Genomic DNA, 16093 nt, shown 5'->3' on the forward strand with positions numbered 1-16093 from the left:
GTACTGGCAGGGGTTCCCGGTCCCGGAGCTCCGCTCTCGGTCCCCACCCGGGGACTCCGGTGCCGGGGATACGGTACCGGTCCCGTTCAGAGGTCGCGGTCCTGGGCTCCGATCCGTGGATCTCCGGTGCCGGTGCCAGTCCCGGTCAGGAGATCCCGGTCCGGTCCCGGTCCCGGTCCCTTTCGGGGGTTCTGATGCTGATCCCGTTTGGGGGCTCTGGTCCCGGTCCTGGTCCGAGGCTCCGATTCGTGGATCTCCGGTGCCAGTCCCGGTCAGGGGATCCCGGTCCCGGTCCCGTTCGGAGGTCCCGGTCCGGGGCTCCGATTCGTGGATCTCCGGTGCCGGCCCCGGTCAAGGGGTCCCGATCCCGGTCCCGTTCGGAGGTCCCGGTCCGGGGCTCCGATTCGTGGATCTCCGGTGCCGGCCCCGGTCAGGGGATCCCGGTCCCGGTCCCGTTCGGGGGTTCCGGTGCCGGTCCCGGTTCTGGGGGCGGGGGCAAAATCCCGGCCTCCCCCAAGCCCCACCCAAGCCCCACCCCCAGGTTTGACCGACAGCTCCATCGACCAATGGGAGCGCCCTCTTCAGGTCACGTGTCCTCCGCGCGACACGTGCGGCCGCGGTGCCGGTGCTGGGACACGTGAGGGGGCGGGGCCTGCTCGGGGCACGTGGCCGGGGGGCGGGGCCGCTGCCAGAGACACGTGACTGGCGGGAGGGGGGGAGGGGGACACGGAGAGACACCCGGACCCCCCCCCAAAATTACCGGGACCCCCCCCCCAGGCCCAGAATCCAACAGCGGGACCGGGACCGGCCCGGGAGGGACCCCCGGGACACCCCCCCAAATTACCGGGACCCCCCGAATCACCGGGACCCCCCCCCCAAATTACCGGGACCCCCCCGAATCACCGGGACCCCTCCCCAAATTACCGGGACCCCCCCCCCCAAAATAACCGGGACCCCCCCCCGAATCACCGGGACCCCTTCCCAAATTACCGGGAGCCCCCCGAATCACCGGGACCCCTCCCCAAATTACCGGGACCCCCCCGAATCACCGGGACCCCTCCCCAAATTACCGGGACCCCCCCCCGAATCACCGGGACCCTTCCTCGAATTACCGGGACCCCCCCAAATTATCGAGACCCCCCCCGAATTACCGGGACCCCCCCCGAATTACCGGGACACCCCCGAATCACCGGGACCCCCCCCCAAATTACCGGGACCCTTCCCTGAATTACCGGGACCCCTCCCCGGTGAAAAAAAAGTGGGAAAATCCCCCCAAAAATGAGACGACCCCCCCCCCCAAAAAAAAAGCTGGAAAACCCCCCCAGAAAAGTGGAATAATCTCCCTAAAAGCGGGAAAATCTCCCCAAAAAAAGTGGGAAAATCCCCCCAAAATGGGAACCCTCTCCAAAAAAGCAGGGAAATCCTTCCAAAAGTTGGAAAATATCCCTAAAAAAAGCAGGAAAATTCCCCAAAAAGTGGGAAAATCTCCCCAAAAAGTGGGAAAACCTCCCCAAAAAATGGGAATAATTCCCCCAAAAGCGGGAAAATCTCCCCAAAATGTGGGAAAATCTCCCCAAAAAGTGGGAAAATCTCCTTAAAAAAGTGGGAAAATTTCCCAAAAAAGTGGGAAAATTCCCTAAAAAAGCGGGAAACTCTCCCCAAAAAGTGGGAAATCTCCCTAAAAGTGGGAAATCTCCTTAAAAAGTGGGGAAATTTCCAAAAAAGTGGGAAAATCTCCCCAAAAAATGGGAATAATTCCCCCAAAAGTGGGAAAATCTCCAAAAAAAGTGGGAAAATCTCCCTAAAAGCGGGAAAATGTCCCCTAAAAGAGGGAAAATCTCCCCTAAAGTGGGAAATCTCCCTAAAAAAACGGGAAAATTCCCTAAAAAAGCGGGAAACTCTCCCCAAAAAGTGGGAAAATCTCCCAAAAAAGCAGGAAAATCTCCCTAAAAGTAGGAAATCTCCCTAAAAAAGCGGGAAAATTCCCTAAAAAAGCGGGAAAATTCCCTAAAAAAGCGGGAAACTCTCCCCAAAAAGTGGGAAAATCTCCCCTAAAAGTGGGAAAAATCTCCCCTAAAAGAGGGAACATCTCCCAAAAAAGCAGGAAAATCTCCCTAAAAGTGGGAAATCTCCTTAAAACGTGGGAAAATCTCCCAAAAAAAGCGGGAAAATTCCCTAAAAAAACGGGAAAATTCCCTAAAAAAGCGGGAAAATTCCCTAAAAAATGGGAAATTTCCCTAAAAAGCGGGAAACTCTCCCCAAAATCGGGACCCCCCATCCCCCCCCCGAAGCCCCCCCTGCCCAGGAGATGCGGCCGGGCCGGTTTTGGGGTGAAATCAGCTCTTTATGGCTCCGCGGACACTTTTTCCTACCACACCGACGATGGATGCATGGAGCACGACAGGGACGCGACAACACCGGGAGGTGACACCGGACACCGGGCGGGGCTGGGGGGGGGGGGGGGGCACGGGACATCCCCTCCCCCCAAACCCCCTCCTCCTCCCTCCCTCCCCACCCCCCCCCCCCCCCCCCAAAATCCCAGCTGGCCAATGGGGAGCCGGGAAAAGCGGGAGGGGCCCCGCCCCGCCCCCACCCCTCTCGCGCTCCCAATTTTTGGCTTTTTTTTGGGGGGGGGGGGGATGATGTTGGGAGTGGCCGTGGGGGTGGGGGGGGGGGAGGGGCGCTCAATCCTCCTTCTTCTCCTCGGGGGGCTTGGGCGGGGCGGGGGGAGGGGCGGGGGGCAGCGCTGTGGGGGAGGGGGCAGCCCGGGGGGGGCTGGGGGGGGCTCTGGGGCCTCGCCGGTGCCGCCGAATTCGTTGACGCGCGTGGGGTCCACGCGGTAGATCCAGCGCTGGTACAGGTAGATGAAGAACACCACGTCTGCCGAGGGGGCGGCCGCCGTCACTCGGGGGGGGGGGGGAACTCGGGGGGATTCGGGGGGAATTTGGGGGGATTCGGGGAGATTTGGGGGGAATTCGGGGGATTTGGGGGAATTCAGGGGATTCGGGGGGAATTTGGGGGCATTTGGGGGATTCGGGGTTTATTCGAGGGGATTTGGGGGGATTTGGAGGAATGCGGGGGGATTTGGGGGGAATTTGGGGGAATTTGGGGTTTATTCGGGGAGATTTGGGGGGAATTCGGGGGGGAATTTGGGGGGATTCGGGGGAATTCGGGGGGATTTGGAGGGAATTCGGGAGATTTGGGGGGAATTCGGGGGGATTTGGGGAATTTGGGGGGATTCGGGGGATTCGGGGGGAATTCGGGGGGATTGGGGGTTTATTCGGGGGGATTTGGGGGGATTCAGGGGAATTCGGGGGGATTTGGGGGGGATTCGGGGGGATTCGGGGGGATTTGGGGTTTATTCGGGGGGATTCGGGGGGATTTGGGGTTTATTCGGGGGGATTCGGGGGGATTTGGGGTTTATTCGGGGGGATTCGGGGGATTTGGGGGGAATTCGGGGGAATGCGGAGGGATTTGGGGGGGATTCGGGGGAATTCGGGGGGATTTGGAGGAATGCGGGGGGATTTGGGGAGAATTCGGGGGGATTCGGGGGGATTTGGGGGAATTTGGGGGGATTCGGGGGGATTTGGGGGGAATTCGGGGGAATGCGGAGGGATTTGGGGGGATTCGGGGTTTATTCGCGTGGATTTGGGGGGATTTGGAGGAATGCGGGGGGATTTGGGGAGAATTCGGGGGGATTCGGGGGGGATTCGGGGGGATTTGGAGGAATGCGGGGGGATTTGGGAGAATTCGGGGGGATTCGGGGGGGATTCGGGGGGATTTGGGGGAATTTGGGGGGATTTGGAGGAATGCGGGGGGATTTGGGGAGAATTCGGGGGGATTCGGGGGGATTTGGGGGAATTTGGGGGGATTCGGGGGGATTTGGGGGGAATTCGGGGGGATTTGGGGGGATTCGGGGGATTTGGGGGGATTCGGGAGGAACTGGGGGGAATTCGGGGGGAATTTGGGGGGAATTTGGGGGAATTCGGGGGGATTTGGGGGGAATTCGGGGGGATTTGGGGGAAATTTGGGGGGATTTGGGGTTTATTCGAGGGGATTTGGGGGGAATTGGGGGATTGCGGAGGGATTTGGGGAGGATTCGGGGGAATTCGGGGGGATTTGGGGGGAATTCGGGGTTTATTCGGGGTGATTCGGGGGGATTTGTAGGAATGCGGGGGATTCGGGGGAATTCGGGGGATTTGGGGGGAATTCGGGGAGATTTGGGGGGAATTCGGGGGGATTTGGGGGAATTCGGGGGGATTCGGGGGATTTGGGGGGAATTCGGGGGAATGCAGAGGGATTTGGGGGGATTCGGGGTTTATTCGCGTGGATTTGGGGGGATTTGGAGGAATGCGGGGGGATTTGGGGAGAATTCGGGGGGATTCGGGGGGGATTCGGGGGATTTGGAGGAATGCGGGGGGATTTGGGGAGAATTCGGGGGATTCGGGGGGGATTCGGGGGGATTTGGGGGAATTTGGGGGGATTTGGAGGAATGCGGGGGGATTTGGGGAGAATTCGGGGGATTTGGGGGAATTTGGGGGGATTCGGGGGGATTTGGGGGGAATTCGGGGGGATTCGGGGGGATTTGGGGGGATTCGGGGGGATTTGGGGGGGATTCGGGAGGAACTGGGGGGAATTCGGGGGGAATTTGGGGGGAATTTGGGGGAATTCGGGGGGATTTGGGGGGAATTCGGGGGGATTTGGGGGAAATTTGGGGGATTTGGGGGTTTATTCGAGGGGATTTGGGGGGAATTGGGGGGATTGCGGAGGGATTTGGGAGGATTCGGGGGAATTCGGGGGATTTGGGGGGAATTCGGGGTTTATTCGGGGTGATTCGGGGGGATTTGGAGGAATGCGGGGGGATTTGGGGGGAATTCGGGGGAATTTGGGGGGAATTCAGGGGGATTCGGGGGATTGGGGGGAATTTGGGGGGAATTCGGGGGGATTCGGGGGAATTTGGGGTTTATTCGGGGAGATTCGGGGGGAATTCGGGGGGATTTCGGGGGGATTCGGGGGGATTTGGAGGAATGCGGGGGGATTTGGGGGGAATTCGGGGGATTTGGGGGGGAATTCGGGGGAATTCGGGGGGAATTCGGGGTTTATTCGGGGTGATTCGGGGGGATTTGGAGGAATGCGGGGGGATTTGGGGGGAATTCGGGGGAATTTGGGGGGAATTCAGGGGGATTCGGGGGGATTGGGGGGAATTTGGGGGGATTCGGGGGGAATTTGGGGGGATTTGGGGGGAATTCGGGGGGATTCGGGGGAATTTGGGGTTTATTCGGGGAGATTCGGGGGGAATTCGGGGGGTTTTCGGGGGGCTTTGGGGGGATTTGGAGGAATGCGGGGGGATTTGGGGGGAATTCGGGGGGATTTGGGGCGAATTCGGGGGGATTTGGGGGGGATTTGGGGGATTTGGGGGGATTCGGGGGTTTATTCGGGGGGATTCGGGGGGATTTGGGATTTATTCGGGGGAATTCGGGGGGATTCGGGGGGAATTTGGGGGGATTCGGGGTTTATTCGGGGGAATTTGGCGTTATTTGGGATTTGTGCCGGGAAATTTGGGAGAAATTTGGAATTTATTTGGGGTTATTCGGGATTTATTCGGAGATTATTTGGGGAGATTTGGGAATTATTTGGGATGATTTGGGGTTATTTGGGGTTATCTATATATCTAGAACCCCCAAATCCCGCCAAATTCCCCAAAATTCGTTCTAGAACCCCAAATCCCCCATACCATCCCGCAGGCAGCCTGTCCTGTACATCATGGGCATCTGGAACCCTCAGAAATCCATCTCAAATCCCAAAACTCCATCTCAAATCCCTAAAACTCCTCTCAAATCCCAAAACTCCATCTCAAATCCCAAAACTCCATCTCAAATCCCAAAACTCCATCTCAAATCCCCAAAACTCCATCTCAAATCCCCAAACTCCATCTCAAATCTCCAAAACTCCATCTCAAACCCCCAAACTCCATCTCAAATCCCAAAACTCCATCTCAAATCCCCAAAACTCCATCTCAAATCCCCAAAACTCCATCTCAAATCTCCAAAACTCCATCTCAAATCCCAAAACTCCATCTCAAATCCCAAAACTCCATCTCAAATCCCCAAAACTCCATCTCAAATCCCCAAAACTCCATCTCAAATCCCCAAACTCCATCTCAAATCCCAAAACTCCATCTCAAATCTCCAAAACTCCATCTCAAATCCCCAAATTCCATCTCAAATCCCAAACTCCATCTCAAATCCCCAAAACTCCATCTCAAATCCCAAAACTCCATCTCAAATCTCCAAAACTCCATCTCAAATCCCTAAAACTCCATCTCAAATCCCCAAACTCCATCTCAAATCCCTAAAACTCCATCTCAAATCCCCAAAACTCCATCTCAAATCCCCAAAACTCCATCTCAAATCCCCAAACTCCATCTCAAATCCCAAAACTTCATCTCAAATCCCAAAACTCCATCTCAAATCCAAAACTCCATCTCAAATCCCAAAACTCCATCTCAAATCTCCAAAACTCCATCTCAAATCCCCAAAATTCCCTCTCAAATCCCCAAAACTCCATCTCAAATCTCCAAAACTCCATCTCAAATCTCCAAAACTCCATCTCAAATCCCAAAACTCCATCTCAGATCTCCCAAATTTCCATCTAGAACCCCCAAACTCCCTTCTAGAAGCCCAAAACTCCCTTCTGGAACCCCAAAATCCCCCCAGGTCCCCCGTACCGTCCCGCAGGCAGCCTGTCCTGTACATCATGGGCACCTGGAACCCCCAAAACTCCATCTCAAATCTCCAAAACTCCATCTCAAATCCGCAAAACTTCATCTCAAATCCCCAAAATGCCTCTGTAGAACCCCAAAACTCCCTTCTGGAACCCCAAAATCCCCCAAAATCCCCCCAGATCCCCCCAAATCCCCCGTACCGTCCCGCAGGCAGCCTATCCTGTACATCATGGGCATCTTGATGACGAAGGCGAACAGGTCGTCGATGAAGGTGTTGAGCGCTTTGTAGGTGAGCATGCGCCAGGGCAGGTGCGCCACCGACTGCAGCTTGTAGTTGATGAACAGCTGCGGGGTCATGGTGATGAACCCTGGGGAAACATCGGGATTTGGGGGATTTGGGAACGATTTCGGGGGGTTTCAGGGGTGATTTGGGGGTTTGGGAGCCGTTTTTGGGGGTTTGGAGGTGAAGGACTTGAGGGACCATGGGCTGGAGGTTGTAGTTGATGAACAGCTGCGGGGGTCATGGTGATGAACGCAGGGGAAACATCGGATTTGGGAGATTTGGGAACAATTTCGGGGGATTTCCGGGTCATTTGGGGGTTTGGGAGCCGTTTTTGGGGGTTTGGAGGTGAAGGACTTGAGGGACCATGGGCTGGAGGTTGTAGTTGATGAACAGCTGCGGGGTCATGGTGATGAACCCTGCGGGAACATCGGGATTTGGGGGATTTGGGAACGATTTCGGGGGATTTCCGGGGTGATTTGGGGGTTTGGGAGCCGTTTTTTGGGGGTTTGGGAGCGGTTTTGGGGGTTTGGAGGTGAAGGAGCTGAGGGACCATGGACTGGAGGTTGTAGTTGATGAACAGCTGCGGGGTCATGGTGATGAACCCTGGGGAAACATCGGGATTTGGGAGCGGTTTGGGGGATTTGGGAACGATTTCGGGGGGTTTCCGGGGTGATTTGGGGGTTTGGGAGCCGTTTTTGGGGGTTTGGGAGCCTTTTTGGGGGTTTGGAGGTGAAGGAGTTGAGGGACCATGGACTGGAGGTTGTAGTTGATGAACAGCTGCGGGGTCATGGTGATGAACCCTGGGGAAACATCGGGATTTGGGGGATTTGGGAACGATTTCTGGGGATTTCCGGGGTGATTTGGGGGTTTGGGAGCCGTTTTTGGGGGTTTGGGAGCGGTTTTGGGGGTTTGGAGGTGAAGGAGTTGAGGGACCATGGACTGGAGGTTGTAGTTGATGAACAGCTGCGGGGTCATGGTGATGAACCCTGCGGGAACATCGGGATTTAGGAGATTTGGTAACGATTTCGGGGGATTTCCGGGGTGATTTGGGGGTTTGGGAGTGGATTTGGGGGTTTGGAGGTGAAGGAGTTGAGGGACCATGGACTGGAGCTTGTAGTGGTGATGAACCCTGAGGGAAATTTGGGATTTGGGATTGGTTTGGGGGATTGGGAACGATTTCTGGGGATTTCCGGGTGATTTGGGGGTTTGGAACGATTTTTGGGTGTTTTAGAACAATTCTGGGAATTTTAGGGTGAAGGAGTTGAGGGACCGTGGACAGGAGCTCGTAGTAGATTCATCCCAGGTGATAAATCCTGGAAAAAACCGGGATTTGGGAAGTTCCCGGGGATTTGGGGACGTTTCTCTGAATTTTGGGAATGTTTTGGGGGATTTGGGAACGATTTTTGGGGATTTCCGAGGTGATTTAGGGATTTGGGAGCATTTTTTGGGGTTTGGAGGTGAAGCTGTGGGGGTTTGCAGGTGAGCATCAGTTTTGGGACCATTTTGGGAACATTTTGGGGATATTTCGGGAACATTTCCAGGGATATTTCAAGAAACGTTTTGGGAATATTTTGGGAATATTTCAGGATTTTTTGGGGATTTTCGGGGCCATTTTGGGAATTTTTCAGGGATGTTTCCGGAACATTTCAGGGACATTTTGGGAGTTTTTTGGGAACGTTTCAGGAACATTTTGGGAATTTCTCAGGGACATTTCAGGGAGTATTTCGGGGCCATTTGTGGATTTTCCAGGGACATTTTGGGAGGTATTTTGGGGCCATTTTGGGAATTTTTCAGGGATATTTCGGGGACGTTTTGGGCGGTGTTTCGGGGCCCTTTGGGGATTTTTCAGGGACATTTCGGGCGGTGTTTCGGGCGGTGTTTCGGGGCCGTTTGTGGATTTTTCAGGGACATTTCGGGGACGTTTCGGGCGGTGTTTCGGGGCCCTTTGGGGATTTTTCGGGGATGTTTCGGGGGACGTTTCAGGCGGTGTTTGGGGGCCATTTGTGGATTTTTCAGGGACATTTTGGGAGGTATTTTGGGGCCATTTTGGGAATTTTTCAGGGATATTTCGGGGACGTTTCGGGGCCATTTGTGGATTTTTCAGGGACATTTCGGGGACGTTTCGGGACCTTTTGGGGATTTTTCAGGGACATTTCGGGGACGTTTCGGGCGGTGTTTCGGGGCCCTTTGGGGATTTTTTGGGGATGTTTCGGGACGTTTCGGGGCCATTTGTGGATTTTTCAGGACATTTCGGGGACGTTTCGGGGCCCTTTGTGGATTTTTCAGGGACATTTCGGGGACGTTTCGGGGCCCTTTGGGGAATTTTTCAGGGACATTTCGGGGACGTTCCGGGCGGTGTTTTGGGGCCCTTTGGAGAATTTTTCAGGGATATTTTGGGACGTTCCGGGCGGTGTTTGGGGGCCCTCTGGGGCACGCTGGGGACTCACCGAAGGTGAGCAGGAAGCCGTAGAGCATGCTGAGCACCCACGAGTACCAGCCCTTGTGCTCCAGGTAGAGCAGGCTGTACACGGCGTAGCAGCCCAGCAGCGGGAACAGGATCCAGGACAGGTACCGGAACGCCATCTGGAAACCCGGAATTGCCCCCAAAACCCGGCCTCAGCACGGGGGGAGCAGCTCCGGGGGGGCTCTGGGGCGGGTTCGGGGTCATTGCTGGGGTTTCTGGGGTGGTTTCCATCCATTTGGGGTCAGTCCTGGAATTCTGGGTCCATTTGGGTCATTCCCGGGAATTCTGGGTTAACTCCTTCTCCATTTGGGGTCATTCCCGGGAATTCTGGTTCCATTTGGGTCATTCCCGGGAATTCTGGGTCAATTTGGGTCATTCCTGGGAATTCTGGGTCAATTTGGGTCATTCCCGGGAATCCCGGGCGATTTTGGGGGATCCCATGGGAATTCCGTGTCTGTTTGGGGCCATTCTCAGGAATTCTGGGTCCATTTCCCATGGATTTGGGGTCGTTTCCCACGGATTTGGATCCATTTCCCATGGATTTGGGGCCATTTCCCATGGATTTAGGGCCGTTTCCCATGGATTTGGGTCCATTTCCCACGGATTTGGGGCCATTCCCGGGGATTTGGGGTCGTTTCCCACAGATTTGGATCCATTTCCCACGGATTTTGGGCCGTTTCCTATGGATTTGGATCCATTTCCCACGGATTTGGGGCCGTTTCCCATGGATTTGGGGCCGTTTCCCATGGATTTGGATCCATTTCCCATGGATTTGGGGCCATTTCCCATGGATTTAGGGCCGTTTCCCATGGATTTGGGTCCATTTCCCACGGATTTGGGGCCATTCCCGGGGATTTGGGGTCGTTTCCCACAGATTTGGATCCATTTCCCATGGATTTGGGGCCGTTTCCCATGGATTTGGGTCCATTTCCCATGGATTTGGGGCCATTTCCCACGGATTGGGGCCATTTCCCACGGATTTGGGGCCGTTTCCCATGGATTTGGGGCCGTTTCCCATGGATTTGGAGCCGTTCCCACGGATTTGGGGCCGTTTCCCACGGATTTGGGGCCGTTCCGGGAATTCCTGCCCCGTTCCCGACTCACGTCATCGTAGACCTTGGTGGAGGACTCCACGTAGGTGGATTTGTCGGTGAAGCGCGGCCGGGGGAAGAGCCCGGCCAGGCGCTGCTCCCGGTCCAGCTGCCAGAAATCCCAGAAATCCCAAATGAACCCCGCAGGAAAATGGGAAAATCCCAAAAAAAAAACCACCTCTCCAGGAAAATCTCAAATGAAACCCACGGGAAAATGGGAAAATCCCAAAAAAAACCCGCAGGAGAATGGGAAAATCCCCAAAAAAACCCTTGGAAAAATCCCAAATGAACCATCGGGAAAACGGGAAAATCCCCAAAAAAAAACCTCTCCTGGAAAATCCCAAATGAACCCCACGGGAAAACGGGAAAAATCCCAAAAAAACCTCTCCAAGAAAATCCTGAATAAACCCCACGGGGAAAACGGAAATTCCCAATTTAATCCATCAGGAAAACAGGAAAATCCAAAAAAAAACCTCTCCAGGAAAGTCCCAAATAAACCCCGCGGAAAAATGGGAAAATCCCAATTTAATCCATCAGAAAACTGGGAAAATCCAAAAAAAAAACTCTCCAGGAAAATCTGGTCCTGGCTTTTTCCATTTTTCTCCCTTTTTCCCCAGTTTTTTCTCTTTTCCTCTTTTTTGCCCGTTTTCTTCCCGTGTTTTTCCCCACTTTTTTCCTCATTCTTTTCCCGGATTTTTCCAGTTTTTTTCCCTTAATTTTTCACATTTTCTCCCCGTTTTCCCCCTATTTTTTCGTGTTCTTCCCTGTTTTTTCCCCCATTTTTTCCATGATTTTTGCTTTTATTCCCCATTTTTCCCAGAATTTTTTCCCATTTTCCCCCGGATTTTTTCTATTTTTTGGCTGGTTTTTTCCCAATTTTTGCCATTTTTTCAGTTTTTTCCCATTTTTTACCCTTTTTCCCGTTTTCCTCCAAACTGACCCTGCTGTCCATGACCTTGGTGATCCTCCAGACGTCGATGAGCAGCCCCACGAGCACGCTGACCTCGTTTTTCCCCATTTTCCCCCCGTTTTTTCCCGTTTTCCCCCCATTTTCCCCCCTTTTTTTAGTTTTTCCCCCATTTTTTCGCTTTTTCCCGATTTCCCCGTTTTGGCCCCAAACTGACCCTGACGTCCATGACCTTGGTGATCTTCCAGAGGTCGATGAGCAGCCCCACGAGCACGCTGAGCTGCACCACCACGTTGGTCTCGTTGTCCAGGATGTAGAGCAGCACCACGAGCGACTGGAACACGCCGAAGAACACGGAGCGCACCGAGAGCCCCTCCAGGGACTGCCGGCTGTTCCAGAACTGGATGTCTGCCGGAAAAACGGGAATGTCTGGGAATTCCCGACGGGAATGTGGGGAAAATCCCAGCGGGAATGGAGGGAAATGGGGATTTGGGCAAAAAATCCCAACAGGAATGGAGGGAAAAGGGAATTTGGGCAAAAATCCCAACAGGAATGGGGGGAAAAAGGAATTTGGGCAAAAAATCCCAATGGGAATGGAGGGAAAGATCCGAAATTTGGGAATTTGAGAGCCCCTCCAGGGACTGCCGGCTGTTCCAGAACTGGATGTCTGCCGGGAAAAACGGGAATGTCTGGGAATTCCCGACGGGAATGTGGGGAAAATCCCAGCGGGAATGGAGGGAAATGGGGATTTGGGCAAAAAATCCCAACAGGAATGGAGGGGAAAAGGGAATTTGGGCAAAAAATCCCAACGGGAATGGGGGAAAAAGGGAATTTGGGCAAAAAATCCCAACAGGAATGGAGGGGAAAAGGGAATTTGGGCAAAAAATCCCAACAGGAATGGAGGGAAAAGGGAATTTGGGCAAAAAATCCCAACGGGAATGGGGGAAAAAGGGAATTTGGGCAAAAAATCCCAACGGGAATGGAGGGAAAGATCCTAAATTTGGGAATTTGAGAGCCCCTCCAGGGACTGCCGGCTGTTCCAGAACTGGATGTCTGCCGGAAAAACGGGAATTTCTGGGAATTCCTGACGGGAATGTGGGGAAAATCCCAATGGGAATGGAGGGAAATGGGGATTTGGGCAAAAAATCCCAACAGGAATGGAGGGAAAAGGAATTTGGCAAAAAATCCCAACAGGAATGGGGGGAAAAAGGAATTTGGGCAAAAAATCCCAATGGGAATGGAGGGAAAGATCCGAAATTTGGGAATTTGAGAGCCCCTCCAGGGACTGCCGGCTGTTCCAGAACTGGATGTCTGCGGAAAAAACGGGAATTTCTGGGAATTCCTGACGGGAATGTGGGGAAAATCCCAATGGGAATGGAGGGAAATGGGGATTTGGGCAAAAAATCCCAACAGGAATGGGGGAAAAAGGGAATTTGGGAATTTGAGAGCCCTCCAGGGACTGCCGGCTGTTCCAGAACTGGATGTCTGCGGAAAAACGGGAATGTCTGGGAATTCCCGACGGGAATGTGGGGAAAATCCCAATGGGAATGGAGGGAAATGGGGATTTGGGCAAAAAATCCCAACAGGAATGGAGGGAAAAGGGAATTTGGGCAAAAAAATCCCAACAGGAATGGAGGGAAAAGGAATTTGGGCAAAAAATCCCAACAGGAATGGAGGGAAAAGGGAATTTGGGCAAAAAATCCCAACGGGAATGGGGGAAAAAGGGAATTTGGGCAAAAAATCCCAACGGGAATGGAGGGAAAGATCCTAAATTTGGGAATTTGAGAGCCCCTCCAGGGACTGCCGGCTGTTCCAGAACTGGATGTCTGCCGAAAAACGGGAATTTCTGGGAATTCCTGACGGGAATGTGGGGAAAATCCCAATGGGAATGGAGGGAAATGGGGATTTGGGCAAAAAATCCCAACAGGAATGGAGGGAAAAGGGAATTTGGGCAAAAAATCCCAACAGGAATGGGGGGAAAAAGGAATTTGGGCAAAAAATCCCAATGGGAATGGAGGGAAAGATCCGAAATTTGGGAATTTGAGAGCCCCTCCAGGGACTGCCGGCTGTTCCAGAACTGGATGTCTGCCGGAAAAACGGGAATGTCTGGGAATTCCCGACGGGAATGTGGGGAAAATCCCAGCGGGAATGGAGGGAAATGGGGATTTGGGCAAAAAATCCCAACAGGAATGGAGGGAAAAGGGAATTTGGGCAAAAAATCCCAACGGGAATGGGGGAAAAAGGGAATTTGGGCAAAAAATCCCAACAGGAATGGAGGGAAAAGGGAATTTGGCAAAAAATCCCAACAGGAATGGAGGGAAAAGGGAATTTGGGAATTTGAGAGCCCCTCCAGGGACTGCTGGCTGTTCCAGAACTGGATGTCTGCCGGAAAAATGGAATGTCTGGGAATTCCCGACGGGAATGTGGGGAAAATCCCAGCGGGAATGGAGGGAAATGGGAATTTGGGCAAAAAATCCCAACAGGAATGGAGGGAAATGGGAATTTGGGCAAAAAATCCCAACGGGAATGGAGGGGAAAGGGAATTTGGGCAAAAAATCCCAACAGGAATGGAGGGAAAAGGGAATTTGGGCAAAAAATCCCAACAGGAATGGAGGGAAAAGGGAATTTGGGCAAAAAATCCCAACAGGAATGGAGGGAAAAGGGAATTTGGGCAAAAAATCCCAACAGGAATGGAGGGAAAAGGGAATTTGGGCAAAAAATCCCAACGGGAATGGGGGAAAAAGGGAATTTGGGCAAAAAATCCCAACGGGAATGGAGGGAAAAGGGAATTTGGGCAAAAAATCCCAATGGGAATGGAGGGAAAGATCCGAAATTTGGGAATTTGAGAGCCCCTCCAGGGACTGCCGGCTGTTCCAGAACTGGATGTCTGCCGGAAGAACGGGAATGTCTGGGAATTCCCGACGGGAATGTGGGAAAATCCCAATGGGAATGGAGGGAAATGGGGATTTGGGCAAAAAATCCCAACAGGAAATGGGGGAAAAAGGGAATTTGGGAATTTGAGAGCCCCTCCAGGGACTGCCGGCTGTTCCAGAACTGGATGTCTGCCGGAAAAACGGGAATTTCTGGAATTCCTGACGGGAATGTGGGGAAAATCCCAATGGGAATGGAGGGAAATGGGGATTTGGGCAAAAAATCCCAACAGGAATGGAGGGAAAAGGGAATTTGGGCAAAAAATCCCAATGGGAATGGAGGGAAAAATCCGAAATTTGGGAATTTGAGAGCCCCTCCAGGGACTGCCGGCTGTTCCAGAACTGGATGTCTGCCGGAAAAACGGGAATTTCTGGGAATTCCCGACGGGAATGTGGGGAAAATCCCAACAGGAATGGAGGGAAATGGGATTTGGGCAAAAAATCCCAACAGGAATGGAGGGAAAAGGAATTTGGGCAAAAAATCCCAACAGGAATGGAGGGAAAAGGGAGGGAAAAGGGAATTTGGGCAAAAAATCCCAACGGGAATGGGGGAAAAAAGGAATTTGGGCAAAAAATCCCAACGGGAATGGAGGGAAAAGGGAATTTGTGGTCCTTAAAGCAAAGAATTCCCACTGGGAATGGGGCTGGGTGTGCTGGGAAAGGAATTCCAGGGGGAAATTCCCGCCGGGAATGGAGGGAAAAGACAATTCCAGCTCCTCGAAGCCAAGAATTCCCGTGAAAAACGAGGGGAAAACGAGGGGAAAACAGAGGGAAACGGGGCTGAGTCTGTGGGAACGGGGGTCCCCGGGAGGAAATTCCCAGGAAAAGTCGGGAAAAGTTGGGAATTGTCACCGTTCTTGAAGGCCAGGAACTCGAAGACGCTGTGGACGATGGAGACGACGATGGTGAGAGCCAGCAGGTACGGGTTGGTCTCCAGGAGAGCCACCTGGAAAAACGGGAAAAAATCCCGGGAAAACGGGGGAAAAACCGGGAATGCGGGGATGGAACCGGCCCGGACGGAGCTGGGAGGGACCGGGAATGGGATAAATCCGGTGGGAATGGGGTGAATCCTTTGGGAATGGGGAAAAGTCCAGTGGGAATGGGATAAATCCATTGGGAAAATGGGATAAAATCCTTGGGAATGGGATAAATCCGGTGGGAATGGGATAAATCCTTTGGAATGGATAAATCCTTTTGGGAATGGGATAAATCCTTGGGAAATATAAGAAATTGCTTGGGAATGGGATAAATCTCTTGGGAAAATGGGGATAAATCCCTTGGGAATGGGATAAATTCCTTGGGAAAGGGATAAATGCTTTGGGAAAGGGATAAATGCTTTGGGGAAATGGGATCAATCCCTTGGGAATGGGAATAAATCCATTGGGAATGGAATAAATCTCTTGGGAAAATGGGGATAAATCCTTTGGAAATGGAAGAAATCCCTTGGGAATGGGAGAAATCCCTTGGGAAAATGGGTTAAATCCACAGCAAACCCCCCAAAACCCGGAAAAATTGGGAAAAATCTGCATCAAATCCCCAAAAAAATCAGGAAAAATTGTCCAAAAATCCATGAAAAATCAGGGAAAAATGTAGAAAAATTGGGGAAAATTGGGAAAAATCCACACTAAGCCCCAAAAGACCCCAGAAAAATCAGATTAAAAGTGGGAAAATTCAGGGAAAATTGGGAAAAATCA

General features: G+C 52.9%; 1 protein-coding gene across 1 annotated transcript; it reads right to left on the reverse strand.

Annotated features, from left to right (window-relative positions):
* Nucleotides 1–586: 586 nt before the first annotated feature.
* LOC137466166 (putative lipid scramblase CLPTM1) lies at nt 587–15528 on the reverse strand. Its single transcript, XM_068178020.1, has 7 exons — nt 15252–15528; nt 11687–11877; nt 10576–10671; nt 9455–9590; nt 6925–7092; nt 2548–2880; nt 587–702 (listed from the first exon to the last, which is right to left on the reverse strand). The coding sequence occupies exons 1-7, from the start codon at nt 15511–15513 to the stop codon at nt 587–589; spliced, it is 1302 nt and encodes a 433-aa protein (XP_068034121.1). The 5' UTR covers nt 15514–15528.
* Nucleotides 15529–16093: the final 565 nt, after the last annotated feature.

The sequence above is a fragment of the Anomalospiza imberbis genome, unplaced genomic scaffold (assembly GCF_031753505.1).
Source record: "Anomalospiza imberbis isolate Cuckoo-Finch-1a 21T00152 unplaced genomic scaffold, ASM3175350v1 scaffold_145, whole genome shotgun sequence".
NCBI lineage: Eukaryota > Metazoa > Chordata > Aves > Passeriformes > Viduidae > Anomalospiza > Anomalospiza imberbis.

Bases quoted from the DNA above. Each gene is read 5' to 3' on its own strand.
- LOC137466166 (XM_068178020.1), bottom strand. From the start codon at position 15,513: ATGGATTTATCCCATTCCCACTGGACTTTTCCCCATTCCCAAAGGATT. The intron at 10,672-11,686 runs GTCAGTTTGGGG...GATTTCTGGCAG, and splicing joins CCAAGGTCATGGACGTCAGG to CTGGACCGGGAGCAGCGCCT. The intron at 7,093-9,454 runs GTGAGTCCCCAG...ATGTTTCCCCAG, and splicing joins CGGCTTCCTGCTCACCTTCG to GGTTCATCACCATGACCCCG.